Genomic DNA, 26148 nt, shown 5'->3' on the forward strand with positions numbered 1-26148 from the left:
GACACATCCCACTCCATCCTCTCCATAAAGCTGTAACTCGAGGAATCAAAGGATTCTGGTAGAACTTCACAGCTCTCATAAAAAAAAGTAACAAAACAACCGTATCTACCCTAAAAAATTTCCACTCTCAGGATTGCAGAAAAATGCTGTAGGAAACAGATCCTAATTTTTTTTACCAGATGCACATCAAAGGGTTCAAATGTGGCAGGATTTTCTTTAATCTCTTCAATGTAGCTGATCTCATAAATTTCTATGGATTGCAGTCTTTTGGCATTCATACCTCTACATCCAAATGGGAGCAAGGGCAGAGGACAGAGGACTTCTTTTGTTCAGAAAAATTTACATTATTTTATTGATTTAGAAGATTTACGTCAATTTGATTGCTTAAGAGTCTCAGATTTTTATTGATAGCCACTGAAAATTCCATCTTTCACTCTTCTTTTATGTTTCTTAGTAGACAGACAGCATTTATTAACAATTTTAAAAGAATTTTTTCAAATCTTTGTTTTGTTAATTTTAAGAACAGGAACAGCTGAGAAATATACAGTTAAACATTAAAAATACATTAAATCTGCTGAACTTGACATTGATGTGAATGGTGATTCTGGATGAATAAATTTCTACAGAAAATAGCTCTCAGGAATTCACTACTGTTTGCACACTAAACATCTTCTATTTAATCCTTGCTGACTTACTCTTCAGATTACCACAACCATTTAACATATCTCAACTGCTTTATCATACAAGGTCTTGTCTATAAATGGATGTGAACAGAAGATAGAACTGATGATGTGACTTCTCAAGACATTGACTACTCTGTGTGTGCCTCTGCCTCTCAGCAAAGAGCTAGGACAAGCTCATTTGTAATGGGAATTTTCAAAATATAGTTTTTTCTATGGTAAATTCCCATCCTATGCAAGTCTGACCCAAGTTCCCTCTGCAGCTTAGCCTTTCTCATTAACCAGCAAAGGAACCACTTTCTCAATATTGTGGCAACTCCAGGGAAGGGATTACACCCACTGGCCAGCTTGGAAATCTCCATTCACACCCCAGCCTCACCAGCACCTCTTTGATCTGTGGGCCAGGGGAGAAATGGGCTCTGACACATCTAGCTGTGCTGGGCACTGATTTAAAGCCCTCCATGGGTTCTGTCCTATGTCAGAATTTTAATAACTCAGTTCAAAGTGGGTTCAAATCCTCATTTCAGCCAGTTCTGACAACACTAACAGCAGTATCTGGAAGCATAATATTAAATTACAAAATGTTGGAGATAATTCTCTTACCCCCTTGCTGTGCCTGTCAGCTTTACTCTCCCCCATAACTCAAAGGGTAGGCAGCCATAATGACCATTTGCTGGGAGGAAGGAGCTGCTTCAGGATACTCTCAGCTCCATTTCTGTTGCAGATGAGAGTGCACCTCCAGAAGACATCGAGAAGGTGGCAAATTATGTTCTGCAAATAAACCTTCCCCTGACTCCACAAGAGCTCACAGGCATGCTTGGCAAACTCCAAAGCATGATGAACCACTGTGAGAAGTATGAACTGAATAACAAGAGAAACATAAAAAGGGAGGATGCTCAGACACTGCTGGTGGAGGCACAGGAAGCTGAGTAAGTAGAGTATTCTCATGCTGGTGTGCCAGCTCCAGCTGGGGTGGCACTGTGCACAGCAGGACTGCTCCATTCCCCTGGCAGAAACACTGGAAGGGGAGTTCAGATGGAGATTTCACCTTGCCTTTTCCACAGGGCCTCTGTCACTGCCACTCGTGCTGCAGGAGCCACCATGCTGAAAGGAGCAGCTCCTGACAGCCCTTGGCTCCTCTGCCTGCTGTCAGAGAGGCCAAAGCAGCTCCTTAACTCCACCTTGGACCTGGTGGAGCATTACATCTGGCTCACTGGGTGGTTTGAATAAGGGTGAGAAAAACCCAACAAGAGAAAAAACATGTTCACCCATGAGTGTTCCCTCCTGGCTGTGCACCACCCCGCAGCCAGCAGCATCCAACCTCACCCTGAGTACAGCAACTCAGGTGCTCCCCCACAAAGCCCTTTTCTGAGGTTTTGCTTTACCAATTTACCACAATTTTAATGGTTGTTGTTGGACTTGAGGAAACATTCCTGTATGTCAGCATGGGTCCATTTGAAACATGTTCTTGCTTTGCTCACCACACCATGATACTACATGCACTTCCTTTTTTCCATTTTAGCAAAGCAGCTAAAGCTCTTCTGCCAGTGGATGAAATTAATAATAAACTAAAAAATGTTGTGAAGTCCCAAGGGCACTCCAAAAGCACCATCATAAAGTCAAATGAAGAGATACAAAGCATCAGAACACAAATCTCTCAGGTATCTTGCTGCAAATATTTTAATTTATTTGCTAGATTTATTAGAAAGAGATATTTCATTGTGAAATTTCATTAACATAAACTTAAATAAACAAAACCAGAATGTGGCACAGATATAATACCAGTTCCATACTGCTTAAGTGTCTCTTAATCCACTGACAGTCCCTCATTATCACACTCCACGAGCTGGATGGATGTTGCATAAGAAATCACAGCCTTCAATTGCTCTGTTTTAGGCTGAGAACCAAATGAACAAGACAAACAATAAACTAAATGACTTGTCAGCCAAACAGACTGAGATGGAAGATGAAAGTGCCACATGGCAGGCAAAAATGCTGATGAACAAGAACCAAGCTACAAAGGCAAGAGCAGAGGCAGAAGCAGCTCACAAGCAAGCCCAGAAAATGGATAATGTAAGCTCTTCTGTCACATATTTAGGGGAAAAAACCTTCCCCATGTTTAATAGTATTTTTGCTTCAGAAGCATTGCCATGCTGTCATAAAAAATTTACATTTTCCTTATGCCATGCAGTGTAAAATGCCATGGTTAAGAAGAATTTGTGTTTTATTTTAAGGTTTCTGGCATACCCTTCTGTTTGCTTGAATGACAGAAAACATACACATTTCTCTGGCTACTTCATGACATTTTTTCTTGCACTGTGTATAAGACTTGTAGTCACCATGGGCACCAATAAACACAACAGAACAAATTACAAAACCAGATATTAAAATACATGACTGATGGAAGCACCCTGGCAATTCATCCTGTGCCATTCTCCTTCAGAGAAAATTGCTGTGGGAGTAATTGGAGTTTTTGATTGGCTTGGTGCTTTCCAGTAGTTCAGTTTTTTTAAAATGCAGCTAAAAATTTGCTAAAATGGCAAGAACCAAGTACCCACACCACAAGCTTGGAACGTGGCCATACTTCCAAGTTACAAGAACTGTAGGCAAAATCTAAGCTGCAGCCTCAACAGCAACCTAGATCAGCAGGGAAGAGATTAGCCAGTAAATCTTACTGCAATTGAAAATGTAAAAAACCCCAATGCTGCTACAGATAATTCATTAAATTTGAATTAAGCTTTACAGCAAAATGAAATTTACAGAAAAGCCCTATCAACACAAGCAAAACCAGCATAAACTTAAATATCTTAAATAATATTTTCTTTATATCCTTGCCCCTCCCCCTCCTTTAGATTACTCCACTGGCAGTTTGTTTTAATTGATTTCTATCATATTTTGCAAAGCATTTTTCAATGTCTAGAAATTAAGGATCTATTTTTTAATATTTAAGAGAATGGGGAATCTAAACTTTGGTTCAAAGAGGATGTTAAAAAAAGTATTAAATCTTCCTTCTGTACACCAGATTAATTATGACATGCTCTTAAACTAAGTAATGACATTTTGTTACAGGAATTTACTGACGTTAAAAGAAAGTACACTATTCTTCAAGAAAAGCTAAAAACCCAAGGACCTCCAAAAGTAACACTAGAAAAAGTGAAGCAGTTGAAAGAAGAAGCAGAAAAACTAGCTGAAGAGACTGAAAAGAAGATAAAAAGAATAACAGGTGATGTTCTCATTTCCACAGTGAGTGGTAAATACTGTATAGTCATGAATTCAAGGCTAAAGTCCTTGCCCACAGACACTAACACACTAAGTTCACCCAAAATTAAGTTTAAAACATTTTACCTGGTGAAAATCCCTACCTGAAGCTACTAATTTTAAAAGCAGTTGAATTGATTTGGCTTATGTACTTTTTCTGACTTAAATACATTGCTATAAGCAAAGGTTATGAACTGTCCACACAGGGACTTGCAGAGATTTTCTTCAGTTTAAAAACAGGGTAAGTGCAAAACCTGCATAAAACCTGGCTGCAGATTTATCTGGAGGCTCTGATTTATGCATTTGCTTTGGGCACTTGGACCTTCCATCCTTCCTCTATGCTCTGTCTTTCCTACATCACCCAGGCAATGCTGGTGTGACAGAGCTGCAGGGCAGCTGTTTTCCTTCAGCCCATACTTGCTCCCCTTCAGACCTTATCTCTGAGCAATGGCAGAGCAAACCAGCTACAACCACAGCTTGTGGAGACTGCAGCTGAGGTGCCCTGAATCTGGGGGGCCATGACTGTCAGGCAGAGGGGTCACAGGCCCTGCAGACAGAGCTGCTGTGGCTGTCCTGGCACACAGTGCTGCTCTCACCGGCTCAGGGGGTCACCAAAAAGGAGAAGCACATCTCATGTCCCTGCACACAGGGAACCTAATCCTCCTTGTAGTGGAGACCTGGGCATTCCCACTGGGAACCCTTAGGCCTAGGATCCTGCCAGGCTCAAATAAGCAAATACCATGTAGCGTCAACAAAACTGCAGCAGAAACTCTATCCCAGGAGAAAACTCTTCAGGACAGGATCCAAATAAATATTTTGAGCACAGACCTTGAGGAAAAGAATTAAGATCATCCAAGTCACTCCAAATGCCTGAATGATAAGGATATTAGAAACAGGCAGTGAATCCTGTGGATTTAACTCATTACCAATATGTTTACATTGCTGTAGCTCCACAGGAACCAGCAGAAAACAGTTACACAAGTGAGGGAGACCTAAGCCAATCACACCCAAATTGTCTAGGCTTTACACACATCAGTGGACACACTCTTTCTCTGAGTGTTTCCATTTAAACCAAGTCCTTGAAGAATTCCACATTCTGTCCATCCCATCCTAGCTGATGGACAAAAGCACATGCTGGGAAATTAATTTCTTCAAGGCTATCATGTTTCTCTTGCTGTCCAGAAGCCAAACTTTCCCTTCCAGTTGCACATATAACATTCCCCATTCAAAATGGGCTTATTGCCTCTAAAACTTATGGGAAAAGAAATGCTGCTAATCACTGGATTTTACTTACACAACATCATTGCTCACATCATTGCATGTCTCTGCTTTTCCAGATTTGGAGAAGAAGCTTCAGGAACTGAATCAAACCAAACAAGATAAAGCAGAGCAACTGAGACAACTAGAGGAACAAGTGATAGCCATTAAAAATGAAATAATGGAGCAGGAAAGCAAATATGCAACATGCAAGAGTTAGGGTCTGAACAGACCATCAGGTAGAATGAAGCTGAAATCACCATGATTACCACGTCCTAAGCATCCTGGCACAGGCCACTGTCCTCTGGAAATACATCTGAAGTGGCCTAATGAATAATGTAATTTTACCTCTTTTTCTTTTTCTTCTTTTGTCCAATTGAATTTATATGGAAATAGGAAATACCTTGTAATAAACCATCTGATTTAGTAATCATATAGTCTTTGAGGGAGCTCTACAATATACTCCTGTGCACAGTCTAGGGCTTCTTATGGTGGGGGAGTTGGAAATGCAAAAGGAGGATTGCTCAGAGAGCTGCTGGTAGCTGTCTCAAAGACAGACTCCCAGCGCCCTGTGTCTTCTGCCAGCCCCTAAAAATTGAGCTTGTGCCATGACCCTGCAAGGGGCTGCTGAGGCTCGGATGGGGCGATGCAGGTGAAACCCCGCGGGTTCCTGCAGCGGGATACAGGTGAATGAAACCCCGCGGGTTCCTGCAGCGGGATACAGGTGAATGAAACCCTGCGGCTCCTGCAGCAGGATGGAGATGAGTGAAACCCTGCGGGCTCCTGCAGCGGGATGGAGGTGAATGAAACCCCGCGGGTTCCTGCAGCGGGATGCAGGTGAATGAAACCCTGCGGGCTCCTGCAGCGGGATGGAGATGAGTGAAACCCCGCGGGCTCCTGCAGCGGGATGCAGGTGAATGAAACCCTCGGCTCCTGCAGCGGGATGCGGGTGAATGAAACCCTCGGCTCCTGCAGCGGGATGCGGGTGAATGAAACCCCGCGGGCTCCCAGCCGCCCCTGCTGGCATCCAGCAGCACCCCCGGCACTGTCACCGCTCCAGCCCCATCTCCTCACCGAGGGAGGCAGAGCAGGGCTCTCCCACAGAGCCTGGCGCTCTGAGGGTCCCGCTGCGCTCCTGGAAAGCGGCGGGCAGCAGCTCCGGGCAGCGCCGGGCCGCGGGCGGTGGGGGACAGAGCCGATTCCCCGCTGCCCGCTGGATGGCAGTGCTCAGATGCTTAACGCAGAAATCAACTTTAAAGTATTTTCTCTGACATTGGCGCTCCTGCAATGCACGTTTTTCTTATGCTTATAGGGGGTTCCACGCGTTTTTCATTAATGTAACCAGCAACTGGAGAATAACTCCAGCTCTTATGTTTAAGCTGTGAGTCTAAAGGGCCAGAAATGTTGAAAACCAGTTTCTCCAGCTCTTCTCCTACCATGCAGCACTTCATGAAGTCAGGGTTCACTCAGCAATTTCTTTTAGCCATCAGGAACACAGGAATTGGCCTAAATTTTAGGCTGTAATTATTTTTTTATATATTAATAAGAAAGGAATCTGTGGTTAAGCAAGTGTTATAGATGTGCCAGAGTTTAAAAAAGACTGAAGTGAGCTACGCCTCAGTTTCAAACTCCCACCCTTGGTATACATACTCCTGCAGGTCGCAGAACAGAGTCATGATGGGTTTTCCTCAGTCAAAACCAGTCGCGTCATTGCTGGCTGGACTGTCCCCCTGCGAGGGACTGCATTCAGCTCGGTGCTGCTTCAGAGCTGGATGCAGCCCAGACCACATCTGTAAAACTCAGGAATGCTCTGCGGGAACACAGGGCTCTTGACATTTACCCATGCCAGCAGCACCCGTGAAACAATCCTTATCGATCCCACGGAGATAAACACTGCATAGTTATCACCCCGTGTTTACAAGAGCTAAAGTAGCATTGGTATGCGCTGGGGGCTTGGGTGGGAATTGCTGGCAGATGAGATTTCAGAGATACTCCTCTAACTCGAACCAGCTGTGCTCCAGGGCAATGTGCAACATGCATTACACTGACACATTCTGTTGTGAAAATAATGGAATCAAATTATAATTTTGATATAATCTAACAAAGTCACCTGAACACAGGAATGCATGGAATTTGTGGGTTAGCATTGTCTGAATTTTAGAACTTTGGAAAAATCATCTGTAAGGTGTGAGGCTTCTTTCTAAGTTACTAGGCTGTAATCAGATGAGTGTATTTAGTCTGGCTTTGACTTAATGAAATCAAACATCTCTGTTTTACTTGGAGAACACACCAAGCTGCTCACGTGCAGGTCTGCAGGTAGTGAAAGATTTTCTGCAGGTTTCAGTGCATCTCTGCTGGACTGCACCTGGGAGAGGCAAACTGAAGCTCTGACAGAAATTTCCAATTGCATATAAACCAAAATGATTTCATTCATGGCTTTAAAAATCTGAATTCACAAGCAAAAAGTTGAAAGAGAACTTCCCCCTAAAATCCACTGTCGACTATGAGAATTGCTGAATGACTTTCCACAAGCTGCACAGATGAGAAATCTGTAAACACAAGGCAGTTAAACAGGCCTGGAGAGGAGATGTATCCATGGGGGAAGTAGAAATCGCTGGGAGGAAAGCGGAAGCAGGAACAAGAAATTCAGCACAGAGCCTAACCTCCCCTCCCTGCCCCCGAGCATGCTCCCACACAAAGGAAGCAGATCCGATGGGACCAGTGGCCACAGAACTCCAAATCCATCCTGTGACAGCTTCAGAAGTTTACAACCGTGTAGCATTTCCCACTGGAAGTGATGCAAAAACTTACAAAGGGTTTTTTAAAGTTAATTTGTGGGGGAAATGCCTATTTTCCCCACAAAAAATAAGTACCTATTTGTAGTTCCCCCTGGACCTCCTCCTTGTGGGCAGAAATGGCTTCAGAAATTTGTTTCTTGAAAAAGAATTGAAATAAGTTTCCTGTTGTAGAGCATTTTTACTTCAATAGCATTAATCAAAATGCAAACAACACAACCAAACTGACATATAATCAAAAATATATTTAATCAAAATCCTATAATCAGCTCTGTCTACCGGCATTCAACCGCTGCAGTGTTTTAAGAACATGGGTGATCAAGTGGGTCCCACTGGGGTCAAATTCTGAAATTTTGTTTTTTGAGACTTCCAACCATGCACAAACACAAACACTCCAGGGAGGCAAAGGTGGTTCATCAACTACAAGGATGGGCACAACACTGAAATTTTATCATTTGAAGAATCAAATTAAAATACTCCCACTCACTCTTTGTCACAAGCACTGCAAAGAGGGAGGGACACGAGTCCCTGTTCCTAATTACTCACACACTGAGTGTGGTGGTTTCTGTTATGTCTGAAAGAATCCCCAGTTGTGGGTGATGGTGGCCACCCCAGGCTGTGGCCAAAGCTCCAGCTCAAGCCTGGTGTCGCACGCCAGGGTCACCCCCAGGCTGGAACAAAGCACGTTTTCATGCTCTCTGTGCCAAGGCACAAAGGACTTCCACAAGGCCATGAAATAGGAAAAAAAACCGAAAGGAGAAAGCTTCAATCAAAGTTGGAAAAATACAGGACAGAATAAGTCCAGTGGCACTGAAAGAGTTGCACATGAGGTGATGCTGCTGCTGCCCATCTGCCATGGGTCAGAGGAGGCTCTACCAGCAGCAAAGTAAAACATTTTCTGTTAGTGGGGGGACAAAAATGTTTGCTGTACTGAAGCTTAAAAAATATAACAGGGTTATGAAACTGAATTTGTTTTCTGAATTTAGAAGACCACATTGCAGAAGAAGTTTAGGATATTACAATTCCTGCCCTGTCAGTATAGAATGATTTAATTTTATGGATTTCTTTAATGAAACAGCTCCACAAGTTCTTTAATCCAGAGTCTTGGGTTATGTTTCAAACCTGGTGTTTAACCTTTAGGGCAAGTCACTTGGTATCTCTCTGTTTCTGCTTATCCATCTGTAAAATGAGAATGAACATATTTACCTACCTCGGCAGGGTTTGCTGGGCCAGACAGACCATGGTGTGTTTTCACTCTGGCACTGCAAATAGTGAGGGCAAAGTGTTCTTGGGGGGCACTGGTACCTGGTAAAGATTTACACAAGTACACGTGTTACACGTGTACAAGCACAACCTGGGTATATAAACCCAGGCATTTGTCCCAGCCACATCCATCCTTCACACACACTCCTAGGTGTTTATTTAACCCTAAACATTTTCCCTGGGTGCTGAGGGGACTCTGCCCCCAGCCAGTGAAGCCCCCATGTTCCCCAGCAGAGGCCAGGGCACTGATGTGGGAGGCTGGGGCGCAGGGGCAGCTGCAGCACGGCCACTCATTCCTTGCAGCTGCCCCAGTGCCCCTGGGAAGGCACTAGTGCCGTGTGCTCCCAGGGAATGTGACACAGCCTGGCAGCGGCTGCTCCAGCTTGCTGGGCCTCCCTGCCTGTGCCAGAGCCAGGCCTGGCCATGTATGGCAGCCACCGTCCCCAGGAATGGCCCTCCTGAGCCACGTGTGCTGGCACCACAACACCAGGCACAGCGGGGCTGATGAGCCTTGTGTGGGACAGTTGTCAAACCCCTGGTGCTTTGCTGGGCTTTGGGCCCTTCCACACAAGAATGCACCACTGTCCGTCCATCCATCCATCCATCCATCCATCCATCCATCCATCCATCCATCCATCCATCCATCCATCCATCCATCCATCCATCCATCCATCCATCCCAGGGGCCCGGCTCCATCCATACTAGCGGCAGAAGGCAGGATTAAGTCAATATCCCCATTCCTTCATTGTTTCTCCACCGACAGGAGCAGGGAAGGGGGAGACTCGATTGGTGACTCCCCCCACCTATCCGCCACCCCCTTCCGATTGTCGCAGCCTGCCCAGAGCCCGCTCCCGACGCTGGAAGGGCACAGCCTGCGGGCCGGGGGCCGGAGTTCCCGGTGTCCCGCTCGGGGCTCCCCGGCCACAGCGGGACAGGACCTCGCTCGCCTCCCACCCCGCCTGAGCCGCCCTTCCTCGACGGCGGCGCTCCGTACCCCAGCTGAGGGCCGGGCTGCCCCAGGGCGGGGGCCGGGCGGGAGGGGCTCGGCCCGGCCCCGCGGATGCGGAGGGGCGGAGGAGGAGGAGGGCCGGGGGCACCCGGCGGCTCGGGGCCGCGGTCGGGAACGGCGGCGCCTGCGTGGAGCGGCCGGAGCAGCCGGAGCAGCGGCGTGGAGGGGCAGCCGCGTCCCGTCCCGTCGTGTCCTGTCCCGTCCCGTCCTGCCGCCCGCCATGGGCCGCCTCCCGCTGTACCTCTGCTGCTGCTGCCTCGGTAACTCCCGCTCCGCTCCGCTCCGGCCGCCGTCGGGGCACGGCGGGCTGGGCGCGCCTCTGCATTGCCCGCCGGGGCGGCTCGGGGCGCGCAGCCCGGCCGCGCTCCCGCTCCCCTCTCTCACCCTGTGTCCCCTCTCTCACCCTGTGTCCCCTCTCTCACCCTGTGTCCCCTCTCTCACCTTGTGTCCCCTCTCTCACCCTGTGTCCCCCTCTCTCACTCTGTGTCCCTCTCTCACCGTGTCCCCCTCTCTCCTTCCCTCCGCGGCCGCGCAGCGCTGTGGCCCGCGGCGGCACAGGAGCCCGAGTACAGCTATGGCTGCGCCGAGGGCAGCTGCTACCCCGCCACCGGCGACCTGCTCATCGGCCGCGCCGCCCGCCTCTCCGCCTCTTCCACCTGCGGCCTCCGCCAGCCCGAGCCCTACTGCATCGTCAGCCACCTCCAGGTGAGCGCCGGCCGGGGCGGGCAGCGCTCCCGGGCACCGCGCTCGGGGCCGGCGCTGGGGCGGGCATCGCCTCCTGCGGGAGCTGCGCGGGAGCTGAGCCGGGGCAGCGCGGGGTGCGGGGGCTGAGCCGGGGCTGCGCGGGGTGCGGGGGCTGAGCCGGGGCTGCGCGGGAGTTGCAGGGGTGCGGGGGCAGCGCCCGGGCCGGCGGGACGGGACGAGCACCGCCCGCGGGTGGGGGCGCGGGCAGCACCGTGCCCCGTGCGGGATCCCGCACCTCGCGTGCAGGGAATGCCCGCGGCTTTCGGCTCCGAGCCCGCTTTCCCGATCGAGGCCAATAAGGAAGAATGTGCCGCAGTAAGTTCAGTTAATGCTTTATTTCCCGGCTCGCTCGGAGCCGTCTAGACAGTTTCCTAAAGGAGAGTGGGCTGTAGGGCTCGGCAGTGTTCTGTCCACAGTCCCAGTAATGTAATTACATGTGTATGGTCTCGGAGTGGAAGGATGCAAATAAGGTATCTGCACATCTGGTGAGCTGCTGCTCTTTAAAGCCAGAAGCAGCTCATCAAACTTAAAATCTCTGAGAGAGAAGGGATGGTGGAGAAGAATAAACTATCAGTTATATACGTGGAACTCTGTTGAACTGAAAGTAAAGGGATAATCTCCGGACGAATTACTGTGGAGACAATAGGGCCGGATTCTGGCACTTGGAAGGAAAACCACAGGAAGCAGGAGAGGCTGTAGCCCTTGACTCATTTGTGCCCTGAAGTTACCAAGTCTCCCTTCATCCTTTCCCCACCTTCAGTTTTACTATATAAGTTCTGTCTAATGGCTCTACTTTATTTGACGAGGGATTTAGCTTCTCTGAACATTTTCAGTATATGTTGGGATTAACTTTAGCAACATAAGCATCTCTGGTAGAATGAAATAACAAGGGTGCTTTGTTACATTTTCTTGTCTCAAAAAATGTTGAAGTGCCGTTGTAAAAAGCATCACTTCAGAAAGTTCTCATGTGCCCATATTCCTGATCTCCCTGCCCCAGTTCAGCATTTGGGATGTCCCTGGTTATTCTGAACCATACATAGTGTGTGGTATTGAAGAAATCATGGAAGTTGCCAGTATCCTCTTAGTAACATGGGGCGTGGCCGCACTGAGTGCTTGGCAGAATTAGGATCTGCTAGGTCTTCTAGGATTCAGTTTTGGTCAGAGGAGAAGCAAGTTGTGGCATGAAGTGTGGGGGGAGAGAAGCCTGGAGCAGGCAGTAGGGAACATCCTCCTGTGACCCTCTTCTTGCCATTCTTTGTGCTGGACGAGTGTTGGAGGGCTCTTGGGAGGTGAAGCCCTGAGCTTGGGAGGAGCCACTGAAGCCAGGACTGGTGAAATGGAAAGCCTGTGTGGTGCAGACCTGCCAGCTGTCACATTCTTGGCTGATAAAGAACAGCATCTGCCTCCATAAACGTGCTGCAGGAATGATGCCTGTGTAGCTTTGGGCAGGGATGAGTTGTTGCTGTGTTGGGCTTCTTCACTGCCATGCAATGAGCTCCTCATCTGCCCCCTCGCGTTGGTCTGGGCAGGAACCCTCCCTTTTGGTTAAGTTTGCACCCTGCCTTGCAGTCAGAAAGTGGTGGTTTTAGGCAGAAGGACAATGCAAAAATAGTGCCGTTTGTAGTAATAGCCAGGATGGGGTTTTGTCCCCTGGTGAAGAAGCTTCCGGCTTTCCCAAGCAGCACATCCCAGACTTGTTCTGAGCTGGTTTTGCTTGGGCAGACCTTGTAATGTGTGCAGATGAACCTTATGTACACAGTTTGAGGTTGCAACACCAGCTGAGGATGCAAGGTTTGGGTAGGAGTTGGACGAGCTGAATTCAGAGAAAAGGGTTAAATCACTGAGGGCCCCTTGATGTGCGCTGAGCCTCAAGGGAGGTATCCCTAGTGCAGGCAGCTTGCATCTCCAAGGCAGCTTCCAAAAGCCAGAATTATTTCTCACGAGTTGTTAAGATGCAGTTTTGCACATGTGCATTTTTACAGAAGCAATTCAGCAATTTTCTGTAGATGTTGCCGTTGGTTTTGAATTCCACTGGAGAATACGTGCGCTGGAAGAGATTTCCTGAAACTGCAATTTTCATTGAAAGCATGCTTCCCATAAAAATGAAGTTTATGGAATTCCTGGCATACTTTCCATTACATTAATTCATAGAGGTAAAAACACTGAACATTTCAACAAAAAAAAAATCTTTGATGACTCCTGCAGGCAAAATGAGTGGAATGTGATGTGGATGGAAAATACCCTTATCTGCAGGAAGCAACTATTGCCCCATGGATAAAATCAGTAATGCTGATTATCGTGTTGTTTCAGGAGGACAAAAAATGTTTCATATGTGATTCAGAGGATCCCTTCCACGATACTCTCAATCCCGACAGCCATCGCATTGAAAATGTTGTCACCACGTTCGACCCAAACCGCCTGAAGCTCTGGTGGCAGTCGGAAAATGGTATGTGGTTTGTCCGGAGCAATTTCCGGGGCTGGGAGCTGTTTTCCCTCCTTTTGTTGAAGGGTACCTGTGGGTTTGCTCTTATCTCTGGCCTGCTGATTAGTGCCCTGTGAAGGATCATGCTGTGTCAGGAGCCATGAGTAAAACTGGCTGCCTTTGTGTGCCCTGGAGTGGTCCTTAATCTGTGACAAAACCCCTCGGGTCCTCCAGGAGTGTTGGAAACAGCCGTCCAAGCACTCTGCAAGAGTCCTTTCCTAAAGAGAAGAGTTTCCCACACTGGCCTCAGATCTCCCTCATATTTGGGCAGCAAGAGCGGAGCAGCCTTCCAGGAGAAAATATCCCAGGGCTTCCCCACGCCCGGGATGGAGGCTGTGGAAGGAGGGGGTTTGGGCACAGAGCTGCTCTTGCCCTGCCTGCAGTCCTCCAGTTTCCTTCTCCTACCCCAGGACAGTAAAGCCAGGGATATCTCTTATCCTGCAAGCTGCCTTCTCCCTCCTGAGCTCCCTGAATTTCTGTACCATTGGCCAAGCAATAAAATGAACTGCGGAAACAAGCCAGCTCGTTAAAATCAAAAATTGCATATTAGTTTGGTGGGGTTTTTGGTTTTTTGCTTTTAATCCTTCCTCTGCCTGTTTTACTTCTCTGGTTATGCTTTTGGCATGCTTTCATACACAAAACAAGACAGCAAGGGTTTCTCAAGCAGCGGTCCTACCCTGAAACCTTAAAGCCAGCTGGACAGGGTGGGATTTCTGCAAATTCATTGGCAGCAGCTGCCTTATTGTATATGAGAAAAAAAAAAGGTAATATTTGTAACAGTTTTGCTGCCTGTTAAAGAAAGATTTTCACTAAATCCTTTCTAACCATTTAGATCAACTGCTTGCCGCCACCAGTTCTCTTCCAGCATTCCAGATAATTCATGTTTTTTGCAACAGGCTTGGCAGCATTCACACAAAAAAGTTTCTTAGCTCATAAGGTCATGAAAATGTCCTTCAACAATAAAAAACAAACGATTCTTTCTGTCCAATTCATGTTTTCAGGCATACAGCATAAGGGACCATTGCTGCATGCTTCACAGAAGGTTACAGCTGGTCAAAAATTTAAGTGCCTGATTGTTTTATTATTTTCGTTTCTTACCCTTTCTCCTCTCTGTAAATCTTGGTTTTATTTTTTTTATTTCTAACTACAGTATAATTAGTATCCAGCTGCTTTGAGACCTCTTTTCACAAGGCAAAATAATATTTCTGGCTGTTTTTCTTCCTTTCTGTGTAGAGTCCTTGACCACAGGTAGTCTTACAGCAGTTTGGAAAACCTTTTTCCTCTCACCATTTTCTTAATCCTTGGGACTGCAAAGCAGGGCTGTGATAGTTGCTTTAGGAGTGTCTCAAAACCAGGTTATAAAGGACCTGTTTTTGTGGACAGGAGAGTCCGGAGTGAATGAAAAATGGTGGGGAATGGCCCCCACCCAGGCATCAGTGAGACTGGGGGTGTTAGGGCTGCACAATCTTGTGCTGCTGCTGCTGCCAGAGAGGCTGGGCTGTGGGAGAACAGCCTGTGACCACCACACACATCTGGGCTCAGCATCCCCAGCTGGACTGGGGGCTTTGGTGCCAGGGCCCAGCCTGTGCTGGTCCCAGCCATGCCTCTGTGTCAAATAGCACTGCGGGCTCACGCTCTGGGTGTAGCGTTCGGTGCTGATCACACGCAGGAATCCCACACTTCAGCAGGTTCTTGGTGTCTCCTCCTCTACCTCAGGCACACATTAAACCATCATATTCCTTTTCCACAGCAGAGCCAAGTAGTAAAGAAAATAGTCTCATGCCAACAGAGTGAAGAGCTTTGGCAAAATGTAAATGTAGAGACTGGCAGGTGTCCTTGTTTGCTTAACACCTTCTTTACTCTGCCCCTGCAGGTTTGGAAAATGTGACTATCCAGCTGGACCTGGAGGCTGAGTTTCATTTCACTCATCTCATTATGACCTTCAAGGTAAGGAAGCCACAGCCTTACCCTGAACCCTAAAACATGAGGAAATGAGAGGTCTCATAGTCCTTCACATCTATTTGATATTTGGGATTAGGACTTTGTCTGAACTGTTTGGCCTGAAGTTTTCAGAGCTGCCAACCATTAACCAGTGCTGAAGTCATGCAGAAAGGCTGAGTTTTGATTTGTGTTTGAGCTCAAGTGAGGCTGCAGAAGGAGTCATGCTGAAGCTGGGTTTTGTGGTGGTTGTATTCTAGAAGATTGTTAGCTAAGTCATATAGTAGCAAGGGTTTTTTTCCTGAAAAAAGTTGGCCATGGTATCAGTTTTCATTTGGCAAATGGAAAGGTCTTCAGGAAGAAGGAACATCTGTACACAAAGTGTCTTTGTTTTTTTACAAACAGATGTCTTGGAATGGTAGCTTATGTCCCGTACATCCTAAGTGTTCTTCCCATGTGGACAAATTAATCTCTTCATTTTTGCGCATCAGCTTTCTAGGACAGCTGATTCCTCTTTCCTGGGGCATCAACAAGGGTTTCTCCCTGTGACTTAAGGTGGTGGCTGAGGTGGAAGGTGGTGGTCATTTCTACTGAAGCCAGCAGTGAGGGACCCCTCAAAAAACCCTGGCACTGCAGCCATTGTACCCCAGTACAAACTGGGGCTTGGTCTGCTGTCAGGAGGAAGACTGCAGGGGAAAGATAGTTTTAATGATGCCTTGTGGACTTGGTGTGGTAGACAGTTGAGCTGTCTTATTTCTGGGTTGCTAAATTTTTTTGGTTTTTTTTGTTGGGTGAGATACTAGTTTCTAAGTTGGGTGATATTTTCAGGCAGGAAGCAGAGAGAAAATTTCTTTCCAGCTGTGACTGAAATGCTTTTGTGCTTGGCTCTGGGAGGTCCTCCACTGAATACATAAAGTAAGGAAGAGATTGTTGGCATTTCTTGGTAGGTACAAGCTAGGGTTAAATAAATATCTGGCTTTTGAAAGGCAGCACAAAAATGAAAACATGATTTTATTTAGGTCAGAGGGATTAAAAATCTTTTCAAAACTTCATTAGTTTGTTGTTCTAGAGTTGGATACATGTAGGTAAGAAGGACACTGGTTTGGTGAAGTGAATGCAGCCTGCCAGAGTCTGGGCAAGGCCAGCTGGGCGAGGGTCACTGGGGATGGGGGCAGTCAAATGCAGTGTGAGAGGATGAAGCTGAACCTCTCCATCTCCATAAGGAACATTTTCTTAAGGCAGCACAGAGGACAGCTGGCACTGAATGTCAGAGATGCTGCAAAAGGTCATGTGGTCAGGCAAAGAGAGGAAATGCTGGGGCTTCTCTGAGCTTCAGAGCTACCTGCTCAGCAGTAACGGCTGGGCATCAGAGCTGGATGGGAAGTACTGCAGTGACCTCCTGCTCCCTACAGTATGAGAGGAAGCCAATTAGGTCCTTTGTAAAAGATAAGGACAAGAGGTACAGCAAGGAAGAAGGCTCTGCTGCTTTCCACAAGCTGTGGGAAAAAATTATTTTTGTCTCTGTAACGCCCTACTTTAACCCCACTTTTCAGCAAGAGTTTGGAATCAAAAAAACTTACAAGCTTGCTTGTTTAAATGTGTTTATGCACTTGGCCACTGGGTGCCATCTTTTGAAGATGGGTAGTAGTCTATGGCTTGATGAGTGTTATTTCATGTGTCTGCCTCTGAGAAGAAAGTGGAATATCAGCAGAAAAGTATTTCTGATATTTCCACATATGGGAAATAGTCGGTGCAGGGAGAGAGACTAAAATCCAGACATGTGGATTGCTCACACTACTAAAGATTTAATGTAAATGCAAATAATAATTAACCAAATGAAATCTATTGTTTTTCTTACCATTAGACATTCCGTCCTGCTGCAATGTTGATTGAAAGATCATCTGACTTTGGACAGACCTGGCACGTTTACAGGTATTTTGCATATGACTGTGAGAGCTCCTTTCCTGGGATTTCAACTGGACCCATGAAGAAAGTGGATGATATAATTTGTGATTCCCGATACTCTGACATTGAACCTTCAACAGAGGGAGAGGTCAGAGACAATTTTTCTAATATGTTTATTGTGTAGACTTTTTCCTTTTAAATTCAGGCTCTCTTACTTTTGAAGCTGAATCTTTCGTTGTTTGATTTTTCCTCCAGGTAATATATCGTGTTCTAGATCCTGCTTTTCGAATTGAAGATCCGTACAGTCCAAGGATTCAGAGTATGTATGCAGTTGCCTTTCAGGCTGATTTGAGAGCATTTCAGCACTTACTTGCTTAGGAAAACCAGTAATCCACTAACAAAGTCATGCATTAGCCCCAGTAGCAGTTTTGAAGTCATATGAATATCTCCGTGTATGGCTCCTTTTCCTGACTGAGACAGTGATGTGCAGGGAAATAAAGATCAGTGATGTAAACTCAAGAGATTGCTCTTACACACTTCTTTGGATCTGGTCCTTTTCTTAATTGATCAGGGATTTGTTTTCATTAAAGACCCCCTTTCCCCAAAATACATGCAGTTGCCAAGAGAAACTTGGCAACGTTGAAATGTGATCCTATCATTGTACAGTATTCAGAAAACAAATGAAGAGAGCTACAAAGGTACTTATTTCATTGTGCATTTCTAGCTAAAATCAATGGGGTCATGTTTTATTTTTCAGAACAAAGTAGTGACTTTGGAACAGTTGGCCATGGTAGTTGGCATGGCTGGACCACTCAGATGTGCTCATAAACCACAACTTGCTGTAATGTTTGTGCATGGTCTTGGCAATGCATGAGAGATCTGTTGCTCAGTGTGGCTTTAAGAGAAACCTTGTGGGGTGTTTGGCCTGGGGGAACTGCAGTGCTCAGCCTTAACCTGACCTGATTTAATATGCATTCTCAGGCTGGGTTCATGTCCTTCAGTGTAAAGCTACCTGGAGCAAAAGGAAATATGTGAAGTAGAGGAGTGTCTGCTTGTTGCTATGAGTTTAATGTTATTTTTTTTCTTTACTCAGCATTTTAAAGGAGAAACTGCTTTCATAGGCTTGAAGTCCTTTGTCAAGCCTAGTTCAAGGCTATAAGAAACTACATAGGATTCACAACATCAAAGTAGATATGTGGATGGTATTAATTACTGCAATATTGTATTCCCATGGATTATCCCTCTAGAAATTCTTTGTATTTGGTCAGTGATGGGGTGTTACTTCTTTCCACAAAATGTAACTAATTACATTTCCTAGGAAAATTAGGCGTGTACAAAAGAAGAATTGTCTTTATTTCCAGCTAAGACTTTTTCCAAAAGTTTCATAAGTCTATTGGCTCTTGGTCCACTTGGCAGCAGTTTCTTGATATCAAGTCCTTACCCATCTTATATTTTAAAACCCCAAGGAACCAGTGTCTTTTAGGTAGTGCTTTTCTCCTTGCCTTTAACATTTGTGTATGTGCCTGTGCACGTCTATAATAAAATAAACCATTATTTAAAATTATGCATAAATTTACTTATACAGTTATCAACTTGTAGTAAAATAATGTAATTTTTTTTTTTAATTTGGGGAGTATGAAGTGATGTGTAGGTGCTGAAATCAAATCTGATCTAATCTGCCCATAGGAAGCAGGCTTAGGAAGTCACTCCTGGCTTCCTCTCATTCAAAATATTATCTGGCAAATAATTCCAAAATGGGCTTGCTGGTTAGCTATTTTGTGTGTGTCCCCTGCAGACCTATTGAAAATCACAAACCTGAGAGTCAAATTTGTCAAGCTGCACACTCTGGGAGACAACCTCTTGGACTCCAGGATGGAGATCCGAGAGAAGTACTACTATGCCATCTACGACATGGTGGTTCGTGGGAACTGCTTCTGCTACGGGCACGCCAGCGAGTGCGCGCCCGTGGAGGGCTTGGATGAGGAGGTGGAAGGAATGGTAAATATTCACACTCTTCTTGTCTCTGCCTCTTTTAAGTGATTTGAACACAAATGTAAAGATGACACTCCCTCACCTCCGCACACTTGATTTTCAAACAACAGAACTGTTATAATTATTCCTCCGTGGCAAACACATCTGTCATTATTGGTATTAACCTAACACATATCTCAGATTAGGTGATAATTGTTTTAACATTCCTTTTCTGATTGTGTTGCAGAGCTGATGAAACTGAAAGGTAGGAACGAAGAAAGGGAGTGTAACCTTATTAGGTCAGAGACCGATATATGAGTTCACTTGGTTACCTTAAAATTGAAGTGGAATAGAGGCATCAAAGGCTGAAACACTTGTGAATCAAACATAACCTGTGTTTGTATTAGTTGTTACCAGCTGAGAAATCGAGATTGTAGCCCTAATAAACACAGGCCCTGAAGGAAAACCCTGATTGCCTCCATGGTATGCTGCTGCACAAGTGCCACATCCCTTGTGGGGTCTGCTTTTCCCCATGCTTTTTGCATGACAAGCCACAATAGCACCCTGTTAATGGGTGAGTTATTAACTGGTTGGAGATGTGGGATGGGGTTGTGAGTTGTCCAGGGCTGCAGGATGCCATTGAGCTGGGCATGCTCCACTGCCCTGTGTTTGGATGAGTGTCTCCACTCAAGCTTTGCCTTTAGCATTGTTGCTACAGTGCTGGTAATGCCAGTGGTCTGTGGCAGCAGCTGTCACACAACCACTCTTGGTCTGCTTGGTGCTTGTTCTGTACACAAGGCAAGGGCAAAGCCTGGGGCTTATGGATAAACGCCATCCAAACTCTGTTATCTTTGCTCTGAGGATCAAGGCAGGCTGGAAAGAGGGCACTGGGCTAGTGACCTGCTGATGTAAATAGAAGCATGTTGATAGCTAATTAACAGCTAATAAACAGCTAACTTTTAGTTCCAAGAGGCTTCTGGGCCGAACTGTGCTCTCCTTGTTTATTTCTGAAAGCATTTATTCAGGCACTAGTTCCAGTGAGGAAAGAAGGACAAATTTGTATGAGGACACTTGGGCAGGTGAAGGACATTTTTATGGCCCTTTATGCCTTTTCTAAATGCAGTTACATGGATTAAAGTCCCCAAAAGTATATGTCCATTATGTGCTAGCTTTATTTTGCATTCATTGTAGAATGATTTTTTTCATTTTTTGTTTATAACCAACTCTTTTTTAATTCTTTTTTTTTTCCTCCTTTTTTTTCAATTACAGGTTCATGGTCACTGCATGTGCAGACATAATACCAAAGGATTAAACTGTGAGCAGTGTATGGATTTCTACCATGATCTACCCTGGCGCCCTGCTGAAGGTCGCAATAGTAACGCATGCAAAAGTGAGTTGGAGTAAAAGGCAGAGCTGGGTGCCGTGAGCGTTACAGGCTGTTACTTGTGTGTAAAATCCTTCATGTTTGGTTAACACTGGTGTGTCTTTTCTGCAGAGTTGCACTTCCCCCAGGACTCTTACTCTGCTTTCTGTCTTTGTTCTTTGGTTGACACTGCTATGTCTTTTTTGCAGAGTTGCACTTCCCCCAGGACTCTCACTCTGCTTTCTGTCTTTGTCACAGAGTGCAACTGCAATGGCCACTCCAGCCAGTGTCACTTTGACATGGCAGTGTACATGACAACAGGGAACACCAGCGGGGGAGTGTGTGACGACTGCCAGCACAACACCATGGGCCGCAATTGCGAGCAGTGCAAGCCCTTCTACTTCCAGCACCCCGAGAGAGACCTGCGGGACCCCGATGTCTGCGAGCGTAAGTGCAGCCCCACTCTGCAGGGTGGGAATGGCCTTGGGATCCCTGAGGAAATCCCAGGTGGGCCTTGGGATCCCTGAGGAAGCCTCCAAGTGGCCGTCTTGGAGGTCTTGAGGGAGCCTAGCTGGGTTTTGTTTTCTCTTTGAGAATCTGGAAATTTACCTGGTCCTTGTGTGTCCAACCCATGCCATGTCATGCAGGAGTGACAGTCTTTCTACACAGCAGCTGAGTTTCAGTAATTCAGTGTGAGACTTGGCCTTTCATTTTGTAGCAGTTAATAACACATGTGTGGTGCTTCCTTCTTAGCTTGCAACTGTGACCCATCTGGCTCCCAGAATGGTGGGATCTGTGACCGCTACACCGATTTCTCCACCGGCCTCATTGCCGGACAGTGCCGTTGTAAATTATTTGTCGAGGGGGAGCGTTGTGACCTCTGCAAAGAAGGTTTCTATGGCCTGAGTGCCGATGACCCAGCAGGCTGTCAGTGTGAGTAAAAACATATGTTCCTTTATGTGTGATCAAAAGCTCTTTGAGGGGCTGTTAGTGCCAGGAGAAGTTGGTTTGTGGGATGGATTTTTTTTTCCTTTTTTTCATGTTTTGCCTAAAGGAAAAACATTACTGTAGATTTGATGTAGCTTGGAGTCCACCGGCCCTTAAAATCCAGTTCACCATTTGAACCTTCTGGTATATTCAGTGGAAATAGCATAATCCTCCTTATTTCTTTTCAATTTTGAATCTCTAGGCCAGGGAAGTTTTACTGGGATGGGTGGTGAGCAAAGAATGAAATGAATTTCTGTAATGGGGAATTCAGGGGAAAATTTAATGTATATATTTAAGTTGAACACTGTCTAAAATATGACTCCAGTCCTGCTTTTGACCTGCCTGTTTGTATTTCCATGTAGCTTGTGCCTGTAATCCTCTGGGTACCCACCCCGGGGGCAATCCTTGTGATCCGGAGACAGGAAACTGCTATTGTAAGCGTCTGGTGACAGGAAAGCAGTGCAATCAATGTCTGGCAAGTAGTTCACCGTAAAATCAATTGGGAGACACTGGTGTGAGAGGGGCTGGAGTGTGGGAAGCATGGAGCAAGGTGCTGACCACTATCTCTGACTGCCTACTGGCATTCAGGGTGTAGAGGGCACCTTGAGATGTCAGGAGCCATGAAGTGTGCTGTGTTTTGGGGAGCTGGCATGCATGTCATGGCAGACAGGAGCATCCAGTCTAATTCCTGGGACCATAAGGGGTGAGACATTAGGATACCTGTGGTTGCTCTGAAAATGAAGGATCTAGGGCAGTTCTGCTGAAGTCCTTGCTGGGATGAAAGACAAAGCAGTCAGGGAAACAGTGTTACCAAAAAAATTGCTTTCTAAACAGGCCATTATTTTAGGCAGGGATTATTTCACACACCTACATTTCCATGTAGTGTTTATGCATGCTGGAGTGTTACAGAAACATGCTGTCAGATAACTGGATGTGTTTGTACAAACACTGAGAAACTCTTATCTAGCAGTGAACTGCATGGAAAAACCAAACACACTGCCCCATGTGTGGCTCTCTTGCCCTTGAAATGGTCAGCAGGGTGGGAGGAGAGCAGGTAGGAAAGTGCTGTTGGTGCTTATAGGGGTAGAACCACCGCCAGGGGAGCAGGATCCATGGGTGGTGGGGCAGTCTGGGACAGCTTGGGCTGAGTGTTTAGAAGTGTTCCTTTGGGTTAGATGGAACTAAGTGAGCCCCAGGTGACAGTGCTGGTGATGTTTGCTCCTGCAGCCCGAGCACTGGGGCCTGAGCAATGACATGGACGGGTGCCGGCCGTGCGACTGCGACCAGGGTGGAGCGCTGAACAACAAGTGAGTCCCTGCACAGTTCCTCTCCTGTGATCAACCAGCCTCATATTTTTGTAACCACAGCATCCAGGGCTCAGTGTGCTCTGGGGGAGGATGTTTGTCACCCATCTTTCTGCTTCAGGAGGTGGTAGATCTTGATTGCAGCAAAGGTGGCAGGGGCATCCATGTCTTTTCTGTGTGGAACAACATTCGTTGGTGCCACTTGTGGAAGTGAACATGTAAAACTGTTCTTGGTGTAGCTCTGCCTTTGTCAGCCAGGGTAGGAACCAGGTGTGGGTTAAGCTCTGCCTTGGCTGTAACCTAGGGTATGGTCCATGTCAAAGCTTTGCTCTTACAAGATGAAAGCAGGACTCGGGCATGACATGGACAGTGACATGGACATGCTGGTCTTGCTTTGCTGCCAAATCACCCTTTGGCCAATCTGTCTGCCCACTTGTGCTAAGGGAAGCATACTAGCTGCACAGTACTGCTCTGTTGTCCCAGTGGTGCTGCATGGAGTAGGATGTGGACCTAGAAGTGCCCACTGGGGAGATGTACATTTTTTAGAGAAAACTGTAAGTTTTGAATGTGCATCCATCAGTATCAGCATGGAAAGTCATAGCTTAGATGCCCTGTCAATGGGGTGCTGGGTAGCCCGCCTGCTCCTCTGACCAGAGCAGTTCTCTGTGTGCTAGGTGTGTGTCCAACCCCTGGCTTTTTAACAGCAGCATGTTCTTTTGCCTTTTTTTTTTTCCCCTCTCCCTTCCTTCCATAAACCTTTTGAAATGTTATGCTTTTGTCTAAAGCCACAGAAGTTTCCCAAGGGGGTCAGAGAGCTCTTTCCCACTGAAGCCCATGGACCACACTGGGGGAGTGTGGGATCATCTTGGTGTGTCTCCCATAGGTCATCACAGCCTACAGACACCCCTCTGCATCAGGGATTGCCGTGGGAATGTCCCAGGGGCCGTCTGTCCTGTCTGCTCCCCAGTGAATCATTAGCCCTTGGCAGACAGCAGTGTGGATCTTAGGGATTATTTACTCCCCCGTGCTCGCTGCCTGCGCACAGATGGGTTACACCACACAGCCCAGAGCAGCTCCCCCAGTACAGCTGCTCCCAGGGCTTTGGGGTAACAGCCCAGCCGTGGCCCAGCCTGTTTCCCATGCACTGAGCCTGGAGATTGCAAAACCATGTGGGGAGGGGGAGGTGCAGCATCCTGGCAGGGGCAGGCAGCAGCTGTGCTCCCCTCCAGCCGCAGGAGCACTGCAGAGCCCAGCTCTGGCTCCTGCATTCACTCTCTCACGTCATCGGGAAGGGGAAGCTGTGCTGTCATCGGGAAGGGGGAGCTGTGCTCTCCTCAGGGCTCCTCTCCTCAGCTGCTGAATTACTGCTTCCTGGCTCCCTCTCAGGGTGTGGGATGCTGTGCCTTGCCCAAAATTCATCCCTGTGGTGTAACCCACCACCAGGTGGTGGAGTTGTTGCCTCCCCAGAGGGGAAGCTTCCCACCTCCTCTTCTGGGACCAGCTAAGGCACTTCTGGCATCTCAAAGTGAAAATTTTATAGAATCTCTGCAATTTTGAAAAAAGTTTCAGTTAAAAATTACTCTTTGTCTGGTGGCTTGAGGAGTCTGGAGATTGTTCATGGAAACCAGAGGCATTTACCTTTAGAAAATGTTTCTAAATCCCACTCAAATTTAAAGAAGGAGGTGTATTTTGGTGGACCAAAAAACCTTCCTTTTAAGAAGTGTGATTGAGTTTGTGCAAAATTGCAATGTGATCAAGCGTTCTTTATGATGCAGGACAGACTCTCTGGGGACAATAAAACAGCCAAAGGCAGTTTGGGGATAGAGCTGTATTGAGTAAAGAAAACGTCTCATTGTGAAAGAAGGGGAAATCTGTGTGTCACTCTGGACAGACCTTCTGGTGATGGCCCTGACTGCCCCATGTCACTGGTTGTGTCTGTCCTGCTCTAGAGCAGCCAGAAATGGTTTTGCTCCCTGTGTAGCTGCTGCTGATGACCTGTCTGGATGCTTTGCAGCAAGTGAGAGCAGCTCAGCATCCTGGGGCATGTAGGGTCATGCCTGAGACCCTACAAACAGATGCACTGCCTGTGTGGCTTGCAAGCTTGGAGACAAAGCCTGCCCTTGGCCTCAGGGCAAATGTGCCTGTTGGCTGGGTCTGGTGGCAAGTAAAGCTCCCAGAACTCCCGTGTCCTAGGGAATCACTGCATCCATAGCACGAAATCCTCTTGCCATCTAAACAGAAGAAGCTACTTGCAAACTGCCTACTGGAAATGTTCCTGGTCCATGCTTGCTTCCAGCCTGAGCCTGGATGTTGTTTTGGAGAGTGATAGTTGGGTAGAGCTAGGTCTGTACCTGTGACTGTGCTGCCGTGTTTGTAGTGCAGGTAGCCCAGCTGCAGAGCCCAAGAGCCTCTCCTGTGTGCTGTGTCCAGAAGTGCTTCTCCTCCTGTGTAATTTAAAATGTCATAGCTCTATTGCTGTCTCAGCAGAGCCCAGATCTGTTGTAAATTCACTGCTCTTCCATTCTAGCTGCTCAAGTGAATCTGGGCAATGCGAATGCCGGCCCCACATGTTCGGACGTCAGTGCAACCAGGTGGAGCCTGGCTATTACTTCATTTCACTGGATCATTACATCTACGAGGCAGAGGAAGCCAACTTGGGCCCTGTGAGTAGCAGTTTCAGTGGGCTGGAGTGTCTGGAGAGCTGTGGGAAAGTTGTTTCACCAGCTGGCTCTTGGAAGTATCTTTTACACTCTGCTTGTTTTGCAATTAAAATGTGGAAAACACAAAACTGAAATGTGTCAGAAAACCACTAACCTGTAGCTTTTCAATCTTAGTATCAATAAATAGTGGAGTAATTGAGGGGGGAGGAATTGTAATTTTTCTTAAACCTGTTTTTTTTGATCATGACTGTACAGTTAGTTTTCTGTCACCATCCCTCTCTGTACCCCACCACATCTACTTCTCCTCTTATCTCAGAAGAGGTGGGACACAGACACTGACTCTTCTCCTTGATGCCACTTCACTGGGAGTGAACAAAGCACACATTTAAGCACATTGCCACAGTTTTTAGAGTTTCTGTACATCAGTAACATATATTTTATTAATGACTAAAACCATATTGATTGTCCAAAAAACTATTTACGAAAGTGAGGTTGCCTCTAGCTTGTTCTGCCTGCTGGCATGGTACAATAG

General features: G+C 46.7%; 2 protein-coding genes across 2 annotated transcripts in view; both read left to right on the top strand.

The window, feature by feature from the left end:
- LAMB4 (laminin subunit beta 4) overlaps positions 1-5415 on the top strand; it is a 40385-nt gene extending 34970 nt beyond the window's left edge. Inside the window, exons 30-34 of the mRNA XM_058805213.1 lie at positions 1405-1609; positions 2203-2341; positions 2577-2753; positions 3750-3903; positions 5276-5415. Coding sequence (XP_058661196.1) covers positions 1405-1609; positions 2203-2341; positions 2577-2753; positions 3750-3903; positions 5276-5415 — 815 coding nt within the window. The remainder of the gene's footprint in view (positions 1-1404; positions 1610-2202; positions 2342-2576; positions 2754-3749; positions 3904-5275) is intronic.
- A 4908-nt stretch (positions 5416-10323) lies between these two features.
- The window catches only part of LAMB1 (laminin subunit beta 1), a 42737-nt gene continuing 26912 nt past the window's right edge, over positions 10324-26148 (top strand). Inside the window, exons 1-13 of the mRNA XM_058806029.1 lie at positions 10324-10522; positions 10798-10967; positions 13317-13452; positions 15362-15435; positions 17291-17479; positions 17587-17650; positions 19127-19329; positions 20572-20692; positions 20924-21112; positions 21419-21598; positions 22015-22127; positions 22880-22959; positions 25484-25619. Coding sequence (XP_058662012.1) covers positions 10483-10522; positions 10798-10967; positions 13317-13452; positions 15362-15435; positions 17291-17479; positions 17587-17650; positions 19127-19329; positions 20572-20692; positions 20924-21112; positions 21419-21598; positions 22015-22127; positions 22880-22959; positions 25484-25619 — 1695 coding nt within the window. The 5' untranslated portion in view covers positions 10324-10482. The remainder of the gene's footprint in view (positions 10523-10797; positions 10968-13316; positions 13453-15361; positions 15436-17290; positions 17480-17586; positions 17651-19126; positions 19330-20571; positions 20693-20923; positions 21113-21418; positions 21599-22014; positions 22128-22879; positions 22960-25483; positions 25620-26148) is intronic.

The sequence above is a fragment of the Ammospiza caudacuta genome, chromosome 5, assembly GCF_027887145.1.
Source record: "Ammospiza caudacuta isolate bAmmCau1 chromosome 5, bAmmCau1.pri, whole genome shotgun sequence".
Classification (NCBI taxonomy): Eukaryota; Metazoa; Chordata; class Aves; order Passeriformes; family Passerellidae; genus Ammospiza; species Ammospiza caudacuta.